General features: G+C 46.6%; 1 protein-coding gene across 2 annotated transcripts in view; it reads right to left on the reverse strand.

Annotated features, from left to right (window-relative positions):
• PDE4C (phosphodiesterase 4C) overlaps positions 1-19859 on the reverse strand; it is a 1504034-nt gene that overhangs the window by 1016043 nt on the left and 468132 nt on the right. The window contains exon 1 of one of the 2 annotated variants that reach the window (XM_069649258.1): positions 8094-8779. The exons of the other annotated variant lie outside the window; for it this stretch is intronic. Coding sequence (XP_069505359.1) covers positions 8094-8350 — 257 coding nt within the window. The 5' untranslated portion in view covers positions 8351-8779. Of the gene's footprint in view, positions 1-8093; positions 8780-19859 lie in introns of those variants that run through there. 2 annotated transcript variants of the gene reach the window in all.

Below are 19859 nucleotides of genomic sequence, written 5' to 3' on the forward strand. Positions count from 1 at the left end.
CAGACCTGTAGATCATAGCAACTACTGCTCAACTTGATGAGCTATCTTACCGGCTATATGCTGAAGATATTCCTGCAAATATGCACAAGGTAATCGGAAAATCACAAGAGCAGCCATCTATGAACACAAACCGGGATGTCATTTCACCAAAACGGCAGGGGTAGCGGAAGTGGCATCACAAGACCCTTGACCCATAACGACATCACAGGACGTGATGTCATTTGAATGCACCCGAAGTGATATCACGGGAAATGATGGAATACGACCTTTCACGCCTTAACAAAACAGGAAGTGGCATCACATAGCATTGTTGCTAAGCACACTACGAAAAATATGGTTACAATATCACTATAATGTGATGTACATTTCATATAAGAAAAGAATGGATCATCATATGTATCGTTAAGAACAGTGTGTATAGGCCCATATTACCAAATGACTGTGAATGCAAGCAGACGTCCAAGGCAAAATGATAATAATGTGCTATTGTATAGCACTTACGCTTAAGCACTTCATATAGAACAAATATACATACAATATCACCGAACCTGTTTTGGTACTCATTTATCAACCTGGATGAAAGGCTGAGCTGAGAGTTTTAAGAACAGACGAAATCAGTGACTCACCCCCTGAAGTGTGCCTGCAATAAACCTGAAATGAGTCTAGCAATTATTGCATGGAATTCTAGAAAGACACATTATTTGATATTCCTATTCTTTCTCATTTAGGGTCACTGCTGAAAGTGTTAGAATTGTGAAACCCCTGTTCTTTTTGAGGCCTGAACAAGAAAGCCAGCCACTCCACAAGCAAAGAGCCACATGGCGTTGGCCACAGCCCTGGAGCTTGCATGAAAACATTTTTTTTTAAAATACGTAGCAAGTGAGACCTCAGGGGTCCCTGGCAGGAAGAGGGTCGGACGTACATAAGATGTGCAATGGGGGAGCAGGCGAGGACATTGAGAAGCAGCACGAGACAAAGGATACTGCATCTGCACCCTCGCAAAGTGCATTTGCTGTGGCAGTTTGCGGAAAAAATGTTATTCCTTCGAACTCTACCAGGGAATCGGGATGAGGTCTGTGCATCCAGCATAGAGTGAAACCAAGGATCATTACTAAATCAATGTACCTTTTGGAACGGCCTCGTGGACCATAGAATTCTATGTGGACCTAGAAAATACAAATGTTTTTCTTCTTCAGTATACTTTGGGCCTGCCGGAAACTGTGCGCAAAATTCCGTTTGCTGATTCATGGAATCGACTGCATAGGACTTTTTCGTATTCTGCAGGTACTTTACGCATGCTCAGCACGTCTCAGCGAGCAGCCCAGTGCCTTGCACGAGACACCTCACAGAGCATGGTCGTGGCCTGCGCATAGACCGAAGTAGCGTGCGGAACTTGCAAAATTGTGAAGAACAAAGGAAAATGTGAGCGTTCTGAGGGACAACATGCGCAAAGCGATCGCACGCCCACAACTGCATAGGTAAAATCATATTCATGGATCTGACCGCGCAACCTCACGTCGGGGAAATGACCACACAAAGCTTGCATATGTTATCACCACCCAAAGGCAGGAATACAGACACTTGCGCATAGGAATCACTGTTCAGAGGTAAGATCGCATGTTGGATTTTGGGATGCGTGCACGCATTCGGTTTTCCGATACTAGAGGTGCGCGTAAGCAGTGTAGCGGAGTGCAGGCACGGTTTACGGGGATACGCACGCACATTTCTCTGGAAATGTTAACTTTCACGATGCATGTCACGCATGTTGTCGGGATGCCGGTAATAGTTACGGGGCACCCTACGCAGTGTCCCGGAATGCAGGCCTGGTTGCCGAGGACCCCCCCACACTGTTTCAAGGGTGCATGTGTTTGCACCTGAGGATCAGGCAAAGCTAGCTGTTGCTGGTTCTTTTTGCTTTGCATGGGGGTGTGTCGGGGGTGTTCAGGCCACGACTCGTAAGTACGGTCACTTTGTGCAAACAATTCCATGAATACACAGAGCGTGCAAAATGTATTCTGCGTGCAGGTTCACACGCAGCCTTTGCGGGCTATGTCTGCGATTTTCCATGAATCAGTCCCTTAATGTTCTTTATGAAACATACACACTTATATAAATCTCTCGGCTGTTAACAGACACCAGCAGCATACTTTTTATTGCATATTTCTGGACATATACATGTAATCATTAATTTTAAATCTATTTAATATACCACAAAGCGTAAAATGGGAAACAAAATATAGCATTAGCAACACAAATGCACTAGCAGAATGTGTTTGTGTCAGTACACATAACATTGCAGCATCGTCTAAAAGTAAGGGCAGGACAGCGCTGTCATTGTCTGATTACTAAGACGATTCTCCCCTCTTGATGAGTTTCTGAAATGATCAAATAAGAGCTGAAACGTATTGCAGTGTCTTGGGAGGAAGAGCCGAGCAGTCCAGCTGGAAGGAAAGGTGTGGAGCAAAGGCGACAGCCATGCCCTGGGTCCTTGGTGGAGTCAAGACAGTAAGAGAAGGGGACTGAAAGGGCCAGCATTACTTTCCGGCCTTCTATCTGGTCTGCGGTTCTCTAATACAATGCGTCCAGTTAACATTGGGGACTTTAAATGATTAATGTGCATTTCAGAGCTAATTAGGCATGAGAGACATCTGTAGGCAAAGAAAACTCCCCGGGGGCACCAGGATATCTGGGCTAGTGAGAAGCATAGCTGCTTCTTCCACGATTTAAAGACCACCAACTCTAATGTGTTTTTTTTTTTTAAGTTAGAGATACGTATGACTTTGATCAATAAAGACACACAGTACAACACACAGGCCTGCGGAAGGGACATCACATGACCTTTGACCTCTGATGGCATATTCCAGGAAATGATGTTATTTGACCCCACCCTGAAGTGACATCATGGGAAGCAATGAAACACGACCTTTCACCCCTTGAACAAATAGAAAGTGGTATCACATAGCAATGTTCCTAAGTACAGTACGAAAAATACAGTTACGATATCACTATAATGTGACATACATTTCATACAAGAATGGATCACCATATGTAGCGTTAATATCAGTGTGCATGGGCCCATATTACCAAACTACGGTAAATGCAAGCAGATGTCCAAGGCCAAATGATAATTATGTGTTATTATATAGAACAAATATACATACAATATCACCCAACCTGTGTTGGTACTTATTTATCAACCTCAGAATGATTAAAGGCTGAGTTGAGGTGTTTAAGAACAGACACAATCAGTGACTCACCCCCTGAAGTGAGCCGGAAATAAACCTTTAATGAGTGTAGCAATTATCGTATAGAATTCCAGATAGACACATTATGTGTTATTCCTATTATTTCTTACTTAGGATCACTGCTCGAAGTGTCACACTTGTGGAACACCCTCTATATTGCTGGCTACAGCCCAGGAGCTCACACCTAAAAGAAAAAAACAATGGGTCTCATTATGACTCAGGCAGTAGCTGCGCCGGTAGAAACAGCACGGCTGCCGCCGGAGTAATTTTTTTCCAGCGCCCGGCAATGAGGGCATTGCAGCTCAATGGGACTCAATGGGAATGGGGAGGACGGTAGCACCGGTACCATTCATAATGGTGCCGGTGGTACCGTCATGGTCTGCGAGCGGGTGCCGTTCCGCCAGTCAGTTCAGACCTAGTGGGCGGGAAGACACCCACATGCAGAACTCGGAGTATGCCGGTCCGGTAACAACAGTGCCGGTAGCTTACCATCACCACTGGGACCGGACCAGCACACTTATAATGAGGCCCAATTTTTTTTTAGGGGTAGCAAGAAAGACCTCCTGGCGACCCCCCAAATGACGTTCCTGACTCAGCACCAGAACTTGCCTCTAGCTGTCCTGGGCGTCACTCTTCAGGCTGACCTCCTGGGTCGGCTCCAAGTTATTTTGTTTCCTGGCTGCATTAGGCCGAGTGAGGCACTCACCCTTCTCAAGTGATGCTCTGACCCTCGTTTAAACTGCAGAGCGCTTCCACATACCCGCTCCCTGTTCTCTTTAACCAACCAAAATATACTATGTTGCTCTTTTTCCTCAGTATCTTCTTGCATCCTCTGCAGGGGCTGGTCAGCCATACAGTTTCAGTATGTTCTCTGAGAGGGCACCACTGGGGTCTATAGGACTGAGTGGGCTTCCTGAGTTGGGTTCTGCAGACCTTGACAGGGGACTGTTACTGTTAATGGATGTTCACGGCAACGAGACCCTACATCACTACTAGAGCACTAGCAATTGAGTTATGTTGAGGCTTACACTTTTGGGGTCCAGAAGCACTGACAGAGCAGTGCTGCAGGAAACACACTGCTATAGACAACAGACTGACTGGGCCTCCGAAAGAAGCTCACACTGCTTGAGTGCATGAAGCACACACTGCTATAGTGAGCAGCACGACTAGGTCTACGAGACAAGCTCACACTGCTGTAGTGATAAAGCAGTGACAGGTAACTGCTGCAGGAAACCCACACTGCTTTAGTCACTAGCACTGACTGGGTCTCCGAGAGGGGCTCACAGTGCTGGGTGGATGCAGCAGTGACAGGGCACTGCTGCTGGAAACACACACTGCTATGGTGAGTAGCACCTACTGGGCACTGAGAGATGTTTGCACTGCTGGATTGATACAGCAGTGACAAAGCACTGCTGCAGAAAAGACACACTGCTATAGTGAGTAGCACCAACTGGACCTCTGAGAGAAGATCACACTGCTAGAGTGATACAGCAGTTTCAGAGCAATGCTGCAAGGAATAGACTGCTATAGTCAATGGCATCGACTAGACCTCTGAGAGAAGCTCACACTGCTAGAGTGAAACCGCAGTGACAGGGCACTGCTGCAGGAAACACACACTGCTTTAGTCAATAGCACTGACTAGGTCTCCAAGAGAAGTTCACACTGCTGGAGTGATACAGCAGTGACAGGACACTGGTGCATGAAACACACACTGCTATAATGGGTAGCACCGACTGGGCATCTGACCGAAGCTCACACCGTTAGAGTGATACAGAAGTGACAGGGAACTGCTGCAGGAAACACACACTGCTTTAGTCAATAGCACTGACTGTGTCTACGAGAGGAGCTCACACTGCAGGAGGGATGCAGCAGTGACAGGGTACTGTTGCACGAAACACACACTGCTATAGTAAGTGGTACCGACTAGGCCTCCGAGAGAAGCTTACACTGCTACAGTGATACCTCAGTGACAGGGCACTGATGCATGAAACACACACCGCTAAAGTGAGCAGCACTAAATGGGTCTACGAGAGAAGCTCACACTGCTAGAGTGATACCGCAGTGACAAGGCACTGCTGCAGTAAACACACACTGCTATAGTCAATAGCACCGACTGGGTCTCCGAGAGAAGGCCACACTGGAGGAGTTCAACAGCAGTGACAGTGCACTGGTGCATGAAACACTCACTGCTATAGTGAATAGCACTGACGGGTCTCCGAGAGAAGTTCACACTGCTGGAGTGATACAGCAGTGACAGGGCACTGGTGCATGAAGCACACACTGCTATAGTGAATATCACTGACTGGGTCTCGGAGAGAAGCTCACACTGCTGGAGTGATACAGCAGTGACAGGGCGCTTTTGAAGAACGTTCTCACTTTAGAGTCTTATAACACTTGCAATGCACCTCTGGGGGAACCTCAGGTTAGTGCACTGTACCACTGAGAGGACACGTGGAGTTTTACACCCTCCCTCCCACCCCCCACACACACCTCTGTCGTCCTCAGCCACCCCCTTACATGGCATGGCTAGGTGACCTGTGGGACTCCATGTTGTTTGTCACATCACATTTCCAGTCGCTGGACTCTCCTTTTCAGGAATCATTGGGGTTAAGTGGCAACAGTCAAACAATTTAAACCAGGACAACAATGTGTTTGTTAAATAAACGACCAGGGCTGAACAGGTTGTGTCGTCAGGACATGGAGGCACCAACTCAACCTGCCGGGCAGACACCAAACAGTCACCATCACAGGATCCCGTGTGAAGTGCTGGTTTATTTGTCAAACACTCAGATTAAAACTTTCCAATGTCTCTAATTTGCGTTTTTCAAACATTCTAGGTCACCATGCAAACACGCGTTCTCTTGATGTTTACCTAAAGTTCATTTCAAACATGTGCATGCGCTGTCAGTCCCTCCTCCACAACGCCCCCATCCACCCACTCTCCCCCGCCCCTCACATAGCTGATCCCCATGGGAACACGGCCCCTCCTCTGGGTTCGTCATCAGAACTAGGAACCACCCAAACAACATCACCAGAGCCACGGAGTGAAGAGAAGGTTGTAAGCATGAGCCACAATGTTTTTTTTTATTTAAACAACCTCCTCTTCTCCAATAGCTCAGTGGGTTGACATGTGCATGCGGGGAGATAATTGTTCCGTGTGAGTTACACGTTCAACTCCTAAAAGCTCAGTGGGGTGTGTGTGGCATTTCTCGACAGACACATTAGCCTAAACTTCACAACACCCTTAAGTCGGTGTAGCTATACTTCATATTGTATTTACACTGCACGCCAGCGGCAAATCGAGTATTTCGCAAAACGGAGACACACATCACATTTAAACATGGTCCAAACGCGAGGACAGAACATAGACACATTACAGTAATGCCGTTGTGGCACTGCTATTTCGAGACGATGGCATTGTTTAGCAAGTTCACTGGCATTATATGAGTACACGGTGTGTTGCTGGTATGGGATTGGAAGATGTGTACTTTATAACACCAGACACACCACTGTAAGGTCTTCTTACCTATCAGCAAACAATATAATTAGAAATGCCAACACAACTTTCTGCACGTTCCCAGAAGAGGCATTTACAGTAATACGTGGGTGTTCCCTTTAGAAGAAGCACGTTCAGAAAAGGACCTAGACGCCAGGCCGTGGCTTTTATGTCACCCTGTGTTGTGCGGGCGGTGACACTGGGCATCCTCTTGCTTGTGGTTTTGCCACTCGCAAGCCCCAAAAAGCCCGCAAAGCACGAAACAGCCCACGCTGGGTGGACTACTCACGCCTGACCTGGGGCAAGCGGACGGCTCTGCAGCCGCCAAGCGATGAGAATCGGATATAGGCACAGGGGTGAATTGGGAAATCCACTCCGCCGTGCCAGGGACATACGGGAAACGTCATACGTATCATGCTTCAGCTGCACGGGGGTATCTGAGTGCAGACAAGAAAGAACACGAGCGAGCTCTCAAGACGTCCTGTGCTGCAGGTGGGTCGCTCACAGGTTCGGCGCGCGCCTCTGACCGAGGGCCAGCCTGCACTACGCCAGTCTGCCAGGGCCAACTCAGATCGATCAGATGGGTAGCAATAACAGCTGTCACGAGAGCGCTTAGAAGCGCAAGGAATCTGACATGAAGCGCTATATTAAAACCTGATATAATGATGATGTCAGAGCTCATGGCTGCTTTTCTGATTGCATGCAGGTCCCTGCGCTTTAGTTTTTGCATGCATGTACCGTTACAGCAACAAACAAGAACATTAATAGAAAAATCAGGAATGGCTGAGCTATTCACACCTGGCACAAGACACCCAGAGGCAGTTAGTATTAACTAATATCATCCAACCCCAAAGTACTCACTTTTTTGACTTTACCGTTAGTATTAACTAATATCATCCAACTCTAAAGTACTCACTTTTTTGACTTTAGGAGGACGAAAGTCTGAGTCAGCTTCGGCAGAACACACTGACTGACATTCAGGTTGGTCTGAAGTGGGTGCACATACCCACTGAGTTATCTTACTGTCTTTTCTGCAGGTCTGAGACAAGCCAGATGGGGAAGCATTTAGGGCCTGATGCATGGAATGTTTTGCACCGTGCAAAGTGACTTTTCACTGGTGCAAAGGGACTTTGCACTGCCAACAAACACGCTGATTCACAGCAGCAAGAGCTGCTCCATGAATCAGCGTGTTAGAAGATAATCAATGGGTGCTGCCAGCCACCGCACTGGGAACTGCTGAGACCCTGTGCACAGCACTACATTCCAGAGTTGGACAAATCCATCTTTTCTCAGTCCCACCACCCCATATGCACACACTTCCCACACACCACCGGAGGCACTGCCACCCTTACCACAAAGGATGCGCCACCGTGAACCGCCGCTGCATCCGACTACTACGGTTCAACAGGAGCTTCCGGAAAAGCAGAGGGGAGTTGCGCGGAGAGTTGAGCGGCGAGTTGCGCGGAGAGTTGAGAGGCGAGTTGCGCGGAGAGTTGCGTGGTGACCCCATGGGAGAGTTGCGGGGCGAGCTTTGGGGGGTAGTGCGCGGGGAGATCCTTGGTGAGATCACCAGCGCCACAGGAGTAGGGACTCTCTTGGGGTTGAGCATCTCGTCTTTGAGGGGATCAAATACTTCAAGCGAATAGAAGACGCTTTTATTGAACAAGCGAAAGATGATGCTGAGATGGTACAATGCATACGCCTTCAAAGTCCCACACAACCCCCGGACACCTCTGCCTGCAGGTAGGAAAGTGCAGTTGCTCCCGTGTGTTCTCAGAGCCACGCTCGCGGACTCACGCCAGCTGGTTTTTACTATTGTTGGGTTTGTGAGGCGCTCATGCCGCGTCCGTGGGCATCTTCACCCGGGCACCATCCAGCTTGTCCGACAGAGGCGCGCCTGCGCCTTCCTTACGCGCTAGTCAGGCAAGCTCGGGGCGCGCCGGTGCGTCCCCCCAGGCGGCCTCCATGCGCACACGAGTTCCTGTTTAGCGTTGAGCGCTCTGGGGCACCGGAGTGTGTGGAGGGCGGAGCTGCGAGTGTCTGCGCTCTGGGACTGTGTGCACGACTGATACTAGGGAGCACGCCCCCACTCGCCTACGGGGTGAGGGGGTGGGAGGGGGGATCTGACAGGCTTCTAATTCCCCTTGGGTGGGAGGGTCATGCCGAGGGCGGAGTGCCTTCCCGCCCGTGCCCTTTGGAACCCCGGCAGCTCTTCTTCCAAGTTCAGCGGCGCAAGGCGGGAACTCTCGCCGCGCTCCTGCCCGAACTTGTCGCCTACTTCCACTGCCCCCCCCCCTTGTGAAATCAAACTCGTCGCCGTGCGTAGGAGAAACTCCGTGCCGAACTCTCGCCTGCATCCAGCGGACTTGTCCTCGGTCTCCACCGGCAACCGCGGTTAAAACAAGACAATCCAGGCTCACCTTAAGACAAGCAACGGCTCCTCGGAATGCTCGGTCGGTGAATGCACCTGCTGTAGACTAACGCACCCATGGCAGATACTCGCCTGCAACCTGTGCTTACGAAGTTTGAATGTTTGGGTTCGGGTTGGGACGAGGCAGCCTTTCATCCATCCTAGGTTTATAAAAAAAAAGTGTTGTGGCACCAGTTTTTTATTGATAGTGCCAGGAAGTCACGCCACGAAGTCACCTCACTCGCGGCATAACACCTTGCAAAGTGACTTTTCACTGTGTTGCTTTCGCTGGATTTTTACACAATGACTGTTGAGCACTTGAGCTCGACAAGGCCTTTAAACAACTCGGTTTTCGCGATTGTCTTTACCTCCACAACGGCAAACGGAACAAGCACACATCTGGCAATTTGCTCCAAAATAATTGTAAAGGCGAGAGGCGGCCAAGTCACATTTCGTTTGGTAATATTTAATGGATACATTTTAAGAAATATAGGCACCCCTGAAAGGCCTGCGGAGCCACAGAATAGTCAATCACTTTACAGGTGTGTCTGGCTCGTCCTTTCATCATCCCATGGAAACATGAATTCAGTTTAAATTAATGATATTAATGTGAGTAAACACTTAATCCCATACGTGTAAAAGGATAATAGGATTATGGCAAAGTCAGATGCATGTCAAGTGCATGTCAGCCCTCGATCCTTCTCTGGGTGATTCTGAGTACTGCAGAAGTAGCATAAAAGAGAGAGATGTCACGGTGAGCCAGTAGCTCTATGTGTGGGGCAGCATCAATCACAAGGCAGATGTTCGTGTCTCCACATTTCATCCTTCAGAATGTGATAACGCGTACTGTTATCAGAAGTATTAAAAATGCTGTTAAAAAAAAAACAGCTGGAGTAGCACCCAGAATTCAAGGGAAATGACAGCTACCCCGGGTTAGTGTTGAGTCCAGACATTGCCATCAGCTCATGCGTGTATATGCAAGAGCAGTGTCATGCCAAGGCATGGCTTTCCAAATGGACACCAACACCTACTACATTACAGAGATGTGCAATGGTGTTACATTGACCTGCTAGTTAGAATATCCACCTGCCCGCGTCTTTATACCCATACCTGTATCGCAAGCAGTCACACAAACAGGAGTTTAAGGGTGTCTCTTGGATGCTTGTGCTTGGGCATTGTGAACCCGTGGGACATCATTCAGAAGACGGCCCCTTTGATGTCACCCCATTGACAAGGGGATACTTGCAATAGGCAGGACCGCAAGAACATTCAAACTGAAGAGAAACACATCTTACGTGCATTTAAATTGTTTTACTCTGTCGTGAATAATGCCAACCCAAACAGCCCAGAGCGCAATATGAAATCAACAACACTGCATCACGTTCATTATTGTCTCTACGTACACATATCATATTGTACAGCAGGGGACTGCAACCTGCGACTTTCATTCTAATTCGGACTATGACTCCCATGATCTGTGACCATAGCGTGTGCTGTCTGGGGATGCTGGGAGCTGCAATCCAAAACATCTGAAGAGCCATCATTCTAATTCGGACTATGACTCCCATGATCTGTGACCATAGCGTGTGCTGTCTGGGGATGCTGGGAGCTGCAATCCAAAACATCTGAAGAGCCATCATTCTAATTCGGACTATGACTCCCATGATCTGTGACCATAGCGTGTGCTGTCTGGGGATGCTGGGAGCTGCAATCCAAAACATCTGAAGAGCCATCATTCTAATTCGGGCTATGACTCCCATGATCTGTGACCATAGCGTGCGCTGTCTGGGGATGCTGGGAGCTGCAGTCCAAAACATCTGAAGAGCCATCATTCTAATTCGGGCTATGACTCCCATGATCTGTGACCATAGAATGCGCTGTCTGGGGATGCTGGGAGCTGCAGTCCAAAACATCTGAAGAGCCATCATTCTAATTCGGACTATGACTCCCATGATCTGTGACCATATAATGTGCTTGCTGTCTGGGGATGCTGGGAGTTGCAGTCCAAAACATCTGAAGAGCCATCATTCTAATTCGGACTATGACTCCCATGATCTGTGACCATATAATGTGCTTGCTGTCTGGGGATGCTGGGAGTTGCAGTCCAAAACATCTGAAGAGCCATCATTCTAATTCGGACTATGACTCCCATGATCTGTGACCATATAATGTGCTTGCTGTCTGGGGATGCTGGGAGTTGCAGTCCAAAACATCTGAAGACCCAAAGCTTGTAGGCCCCTTTTATAGAGCGAAATGGCATCATGTTACCATGTACCGATGACATGATGCGAGGTACAACTTTCTTAATGTGCCACAAACGCACTTGTATGATTGAAACTGTCAGTGCATGCACTTATGGTGTGTGTGGTGGCACCGTGTGGTATGATACCCTCATGGCAAACCTTCTCCACTGCATTCAGATGCAGGGTGCAGTGCAGCTACACGAATGGCGTGGATTGCTGATGGATAAATGAAGAATTCTGGGAGTTGTTGTTCCTGCCAGGAGGATCAGCTGATAAAGGCAACCCAGCTCCTGCAAAGCTCTTATCGTCGTAAAGGCCAGTTTATAGTTCACTCGCAGGGTGGACTGGGAACCAAAAATGATTGTGGACATGTTTTTCAAAGTGGCCCCATATTACAAGAAGTGTCTAAGCAGCGTGTGGGGGTTCTCCCACAGGGAAACTTTGACAAAGGTGGTCCAAAAAACTATTGTTCACACTCTGCCTAAACGAATTAGGTAAACCTGGAGCTATGTGACCATTACAAACATAACATTTCAGACCCCAAAATAGCGATGTTTTCAAACCCCATGTTATGCATATATATATATATATATATATATATATATATATGTCCCTATGGTACCCCTCTACATTGGTATTAACTATATATATTATATATCACCAGACCCTGCGTCGTTATTGAAAAATCACACTCACAGCTTTTCAAATCCGTTGGTTCCAATTGAAGAAAATAGCAACACGAACGTCACAGTCCAACTTGTTTCTCGATAAAAATGATCTTTATTCCATCAATCGATTAAAAACATCGTTCAGCCATGACCCAGCAATATATTTCGGGAGGCAAACAAACTGAAGCGTTGCGCCACTCCACTCCTGGTGGCTTGATCACTATATATATATATATATTTACATATATATATATTATATTAACTATATTTTCTATATATATGTAAATATAAATAGGGTAAAATTGAGTTCTCGAAATGTGGTATTTTGGGCTTCTCAGTGATGGGCTGCGGTATTTTGGTGTGATACCAGTAAAAATAACAAAACAGACATATAACATTGGTTAAGAGAAAGGAATAGCATACTGGAAGCTTAAATCAACATTTCTTACTTTAAGGGGATATTGGGAAAGAGATGAGATGGAACTTAGGAGGCAGCGGGCATGGAAGAGAGGATAACAGGAGCAGAGAAGCAGCAGGGTACCCTCCCAAAAGAGGCCCACGATGCAGGGGCCCACCAGGAAATCTCCAGAGTTCCCTGCTGGCCAGGCCACTACTGGTCACCTGGAATACAACTGGTAAAACGTTCAATGTTGAGGGGACTGCCATCGGCAGCGTGGCATCGTGTTACTGAGAGGAGGTTTAGTGATACGAAGAAGAGGTAGCATCCTGTGCCGGGTGGTGGACGAGGAAGAACCATACATTCAGGTTCTAGATTGGCAGATCCAGAGCAGTGGTGTCAAGGCTCCAACGCATTTGAGGTACACCCTTTACAACATGAGCCCTCGATATGTGGCCCTCCCGATATTTTGGACTACAATTTCCATGAACATTCACCACTGACTATGCTGGCTGGGGCTTATGGGAGGTGTATATGCGCGGAGAGACACACATGGTCGATGTGCACCTACTTTCCTGAATGGTTGGGTTCTGTATTTGTATTTTTTTAGCGAAAGTAGATATAGTTCACGGTTAAGTTGAGAGGACACAAAAGGGGCTTCTTCATTCAGTATACAGTGTCTTGTATAGTGTAAATATCAGGGCTCAAGTCGAGGGTACACAGGGGGGACGACTTTATTCAGAGGGTGGACTCAGTCCCCCCAGCTAAAATGAGAAACATTAAATGTCCTCTTTGAATTTATGAATTAAAGCCGTCCTCGGCAGTCGGCAGATTTGTAGGCCGGACTCTTCACCACTACACTATATACCTGATGAAGAATAACAAACAACTAAAGGTGAAATGTCCCATTTTGCTACTGCAAGTCCCAGGGGAAACATTTGTATTGGTTCTTGGACTTTAAAACATGCACACCTTTTAAAGTTTTCAAAACCACTATTAGAAGAAAATATCCTCTCTTGGTTTTGTGTGTGTGTTGATTTTATGAAAGGCAAATGCCATTCGTCCTGTTCAATTTGCGTGGTTATCCAAAGCCAATTTAATGAAATGTGCTTATTTTACCTTCATATTCTAATTTCTGGCGACGTCACATCCCATTGCGTTTGTTGATGAGTCCCCCACCTTAATTTTTAGGACTTGACCCCTGGTAGATATCCATAGGAAGTTGCAGACCCCGGGCATTCAGCAAGTCTGCTTTTCTTTCTATCGGATGCTGGGTTACAGATACAGTCGCCCACATTACTCCGGTTCTTCTTCACATCCTATTCTGCTGCCCCTCAGTGTAGATCCTCAGGCTCACTGCAAATGCCACAGCGAGAGCATCAAGCCCAGGAACTTGAGGGGACTCCTGCATGAATTCACTATGAGACGGCTGAGATGTGGCCATGCTGGCAAAATACACGGAGGCATCGGTAAGAGCAGGCGGCACGGTACCGAGGAGGAGCAGAATTAGAAGATGAATCATGGTGGCATCATTGATTGCGTGTGTTCAGAGCTGCATCACTCCAGCAGGAAACTGAACGGGCACGCAGTGAAGGTGGTTGGATGATCTAGAAGCTGAATAGGTGGCAACATCCAGAAGCAGACCATGCTGCACATCCTCTGGGGAGGGGTAGCTCAGGGGCAACACGCTCACCTTGGAAGCAAGATGTTTGTGGAGCAACACAGGTTTGATCCCCGGATCCACGCTTAGACAAACCTCTGTGTATTAAGCGTATTACAAAAAAACAATTACAATTTACAATTATATTTTTCTCTTCGTGTGTCCCGTAAGGCTAGGTTGGACATCTTTTGGAGATCAGTTTCATCGATTGCCCTCATCTTTATGTTACCCTTGATGTCTTGCAGTTTGGTCCTGCATCGATCCTTGTCCTTGTTGCCATGACAATCAGACCTCTCTTTTAGCTCCTTTTCTGTTTCGTATCCGTGCCTATGCATTGACAGGGATGTGGACCACCTGTCACCAAAGGTATGTTGCTGACCCTTCTCCATGCAGAGCTTTTCAAAGCCTGCCAAGATGATCTTCTCAGAAGGCCACTGATCTGAAGCAGTGATGTGTTCTCCTTTCCTGGATGGTAACTTCATGTGTTTCCCAATCACCACTCCCTTTATCAGCCCCATAGATACTGCCTTTCAGAAGATGGGAGGCAACTCCTTTTTCGTCTTAGACTCTTAGACTTGGTCAGTTATTTCTTTATAGAACCTGATTCATTTTCTCAAACAGGTCTGAGCACTTTGCCAGTGTCGGTCATTTTAAGAACAAATGAAGATGGACGTCTCCACTCTGCGCATCTCCAGCAAATGTTGTTTCCCATCAGACCTTCTCTAGGGTGTCAAGTAGAGTCTGTTTAGGATTCTTTATTGGAATAGGATCAAATGAAAGCCAGATCCCAATTTCTAGACCTTCGAGTGCAGGTGCAACCCGCCCTCAGGCAAGATTGCTGACTACATTTCTTCCCCCGGTGCAATTCTGTCCGCCCGTCTACGTGCTTTTCATGTGTAATCAGGCCTATGTAGATTTTAGATTGTGGCTACGCTGCCTTCCTCATTAACATAACCAAGCAATTCCCTCAGCACCAGCAATCTTGCTTCTTTTGTTCGTGTAAAGAGGATCGCAAAGTTTGTATCCACTCTCCACGGTCCCATGAAGTTTCAGATTTCCACCTTGGGTAGCCCGTCCGCTTCCCTCTTATTCTCGAATGTACAATTCCACCTTCTTGCCAGATTTGTTTCATACCGAGAACCCCACTCAGTTTCTGAAGATGCTCATATAGACCTGGCCCTTCGACTGGGAGCTGGCAATGTCTTGGGAGGATAGCTCAGGGGCAACATGCTCGCCTTGAAAGCAAGACGCAGGGCAACAGGGGTTCAATTCCTGTGCCCACGCTTAGAAACCTCTGGGTATTAAGCGCGTTATAAATAACCAATATTAATATAATAATTGTAATAATAATGAGAAGCCTGGAAGTTGGTTCCGTTTTCCTTAAAGAATACAGTCCTGATGTAGAAGATGAGGATAGAGCTCGTGTTGCGGAAAGAGGACGAATGCCCCGATCCATATGTTTGGGTGGTATGGCAATATATGATGGTGGCAATGCCACTCTAGCTACACAGAAAAGGATTATGAGGAGGAGGTTAGCTCCCTAGAATAAAAACTGGATGAACATTCAGAGGGAGCTAAAATAGATACAAAAAATAGGAACCGTGCGCACATAGTAATCAGAGCAAAACAAGAATGAAAGCCTTCCATACGCAGGAAGTAGAAAAACCTCTCTGCAGAATCCAATGAAAACCTCTGGGAGTGGAGAAAATGGATGGTTGCATAAATGGATGGTAGCATCATGATCTCCTCTGAGAAGGATGAGGGGCAGACACATAAAAAAAAAAATCCCTGATGAATGAGGCATTCATTAAATATAACAAAACTTTTTACAGAAGTAAAACTCTTCGGGAACGCGATAGGAGAATTCTTGGGGAGGACGGACACCCCAAAGCTCTCCGAGTAAAGAAAGGAAGGTATGGAACAAGCAATGCATTTTTGGGAAGTACACAGTGATCAATGTAATTTGTGTAGGTAGTCGGGGAGCAAATGGGGTCACTAACACATTTTACAAAGTTTTCAAGCACGGACTCCAACTTGTCTGTATTACCTGTACAACTTCTGTAGAATCTGTTCACCCTGACACACACACCCTTCTCTACACACATGAAAATGACAAGCATTCCTCTCATTCTAAAGGAAGGCAGGGATGATACAGAGTTATACATTACAGGTCTATCCCCTTTCTGAATACAGCTCTATACATGCAACCAATATCTGGGCCTCCAGACTTACTATACTCATGGGAGAAATTATCCATGCAGACTAACATGGCTACATTAAACACAGCCAGGTAACCATATATACATGTCAACAATGTGCTGCATTCACGTTAGACACTGAAAAATCATTTGACAGCATAGAGTGGGATTTCCTACAGGCCCACAGTGAGAAAATTAATTTGTCAATCAAGACCTTTTGTGTGGTCTTGTTTCATGTTCATATACAGATGCAACTGTCTGAGTACTAATCAATGGTTTGCACTTTCTAATGTCCACACCAGAAATGGGGACCCGGCAAAGATGCCCCTGTGTCCACTGTTGTCCATCATGGCTTCAGAAGTGATGAAAATAGCATTGCATGAGAACTGAGCAGTGCATAAGGGGTACTGAGGTGGTGAATGGTAAGTACAAGTTGATGACCTATGTAGAGGATCATTTACTGCTGGTATCTCTGGTAGCTTCACCAGAACAATCTGTTCCCATTCTCTTCAAACTGGTGAACAACTTTGTTGAAGTTTCAGGCTACAGGATAAACAAAAAGATATCAAGCCTGACCACCCCCCTCCACAAGGCCTTCAAGTAAAGGGCTTTCAAGTGAGAAGGGAATGAGACAAAGTATCTGGGAAACATGCTCATCAGATTCTCACCAGAGATATAGCAAAGACTGTACAGAGAAGCAGGGATTGTCTCCTTGAAGAGACACGCGGAGGCTGTGCAAGGGGGGAGAACCTTTGGTGTCTCTATAAAGTAACGCCAACTCAATTTAGGTGATAGAAACTTGTAAAGAATTTCCTGTTTGAAGTGCATAATTGCCAACATGATCCATTCCAATCTGAAGGCACTTATCCATTCCTTTTTTTTGTGTTGTATTCTGGGATACGCAGTCTGAGTTTTATAACGAGAAAAGCAGAACTACAAGTCCCAGAATGCAAAGCAGAAGAAAAATAGGACTGTATAAGCACCTATGGATTGAAATGGATCATGTTGGCAACAATACAAGTGAATAAGAAACCAGAATTAATGACACAAAATGCGGTTTTAGCATCCCGAATCTGAGAGTATATGCCACTGCCTTCATAATTCAGCAGATTCATATTTCAAAATAAGTGGCGGGAGACCATGACCTTCACAGTCATCCAGGATTCTCGATAGCGTGACTGCATTCTGTTTGGCAATAGCAGATGACAACTTCATCGTTGGCCACTACTGTTGCAAATAGACTTATATAAGCTACCGTAGGATCCTGCGTGGTACAATCCGAACTGTCCACTAGACATTAAGTGGTAGTTTTATTTTCTTACTTGGAAGGAGGGCTCCTTCTCCACAGAGGGCCTGATGGAGCCTTACATTTCACACCCAACCTGGTGGTGGGCAATGCAGGCTAGCCAGTGCTGTGGAGATGCCGGACCTTCAGCATAGTCCCAAAAATGGATGAGTGGCTGCGTTTTCCAGACTTCATAAGTGCTGAGGTGCTTAGGGCAATAGGACGAAGTGGGAACAATTGGCATAATCCTGGTGGGAGAGGACAAGGGTACCAGTGCCCACAATCATCCATCCATGTGTTGAACAGGAAGCGGGCGTGCATTTCAGTGAGCAGGGATGGAGGAAGCCTGGTGTAGAGCCCCTGGTTTGGGCGGAATTAGGCCATTGCGCTATGGAGTTCCTCCATATAAATGTGCTTCAGAGGGTTGAGTGGGCATCTGTCACCAGCCCCGTCTAAATGTATCTGTGCTGGGGCATCAGCCAAGGTGTGTGGTATTATCACAATACAGTACCATTTATATATTTTGTTCTTTAGCACCTTGAAGCTTCTCTAGTGCTAGATGGAATTACCACAAACGATCTCAGACCAAATGACAGGGCAGACTCGGACAATATGGCAAAATACTACTTTATTCTCAGTTCAATAAAGCAGGGTGAACTGACAAACAACAGACTGATGCTTGCACACTCACAAACCAACTTGATAACACAAATGTTTTATACCCCAATATGTGTCATCTGTGGGTGATCCTGCATGCAAACTACAAAACCTACTGAAGGAAAGGCTTGGTTAAGGGAACATATGTACCTATGGCATATAGGGGTTAGTACTTCATTGGCTGCCCCTTATCTGTTAGGGCACGCCTTGAACTACCTCTAATTACATATAATACTGATTATAACAGAGAAATTGCAACTGATTGGTCAATGTAGCATTGTACAGCATGTTGCCCCATAGACCCTCTGATTGGTTGGCATGCTCACCCAACTTTGGACTTTCGGCTTGTTAGCAGCATGTAAGCAAAGCAAAACCCAGGTGCTTGAGTTACGTCAGATTACTCCCCACTTTCCCAATTAGTCCATCATCTCTCATCAGTCCAACCATAAACCCAAGTTTCCCATCTGTAGTTGACCTTGTAATCTTCTCTCCGTTCAAGGAAATTCGAGTGAGTGTGAGCACATCAATAACTTCATCCAAAGCTTAATGAATAGCCCTTGTTTTCGATTTCTGAATCACGTTTGAGGAGACAACAATTGTGTCCATTTCAACCTCCTATTTACTGCTACTTAATGTACTTATGTTGGCTGTTCTTTCCCCTTTTGGCATCAAGAGACTTGCTCATTCATCTTGTAGAAGCCTTCTCTATTGCCGATCGTCCGATAATTGGCTCTTGCAAATGTTTTCTTCTTCTTCAATCTAAGAAAAATATTTTTTTACGTAATGGTTTATCTGTCTGCCTCCCTTTGTGCCTTACAATTATTCCTTAAAAGAGCACCCTTCATCCCAGGGCAACATAGACTCCTTTTTATTTTGCACACAAAGCTGTTTCTCCAATGTCTCCTGACTCTGCATCCCTGGTCTGTTTCTGGGGTAGCTGGATTGAGGGGCCGATTCATGGACTTTTTCACACAGAAAATAGGCTACATGCACCCGATCTGTGCGTGCACCTCTGTTTGTCGATTCATGGATTCAATGCGCAGGACATTTCCTGAACTCGCGTGGATTTCGCGATCGCCTGTCACACCTGTGCAAGCCGTTTAGGGCTATGTGCAAGACTCCAAGCAGTGGTTGGTCATGGCCTGCACAGAGGGCGGGGAAGTGGGCTGAACACCAGAAATAGGAAATAACTTGCGAAGAAGTGCGCGTCTCTTGCTCGCATGCTCACTATTGTACAACAAGGGACGTGTTCATGGAATCGCTCGCGCAACGTCTCGGCTGGGAAATGCCCATGCAATTCCTTCATAGGATCTGCCACTGAAGACTGGCATAAGTACACTTACACGTAGGAGTTTCAGTGCACAGGTGGGATTGCGTGTCATATTTCAGGGTGCGTGTACTCAAATGGAATAGCAAAGTAAAGTAGGGGTGCGTGACACTGTGTTGCCGGGTGCAGGAATGTTTACGTGGGTTCTCACGCACATTTCCGAGTTATTGCTGAGTTATGATTTTTCATATGCATGTTGTATGGGTGGCGAATACAGTTACGGGAACCCGCATATGCTCCCTGAGTCGCAGGCCTGGTTACGGGGGATCCCAT

The sequence above is a fragment of the Ambystoma mexicanum genome, chromosome 1p (assembly GCF_040938575.1).
Source record: "Ambystoma mexicanum isolate Mex_15411 chromosome 1p, UKY_AmexF1_1, whole genome shotgun sequence".
Lineage (NCBI taxonomy): Eukaryota > Metazoa > Chordata > Amphibia > Caudata > Ambystomatidae > Ambystoma > Ambystoma mexicanum.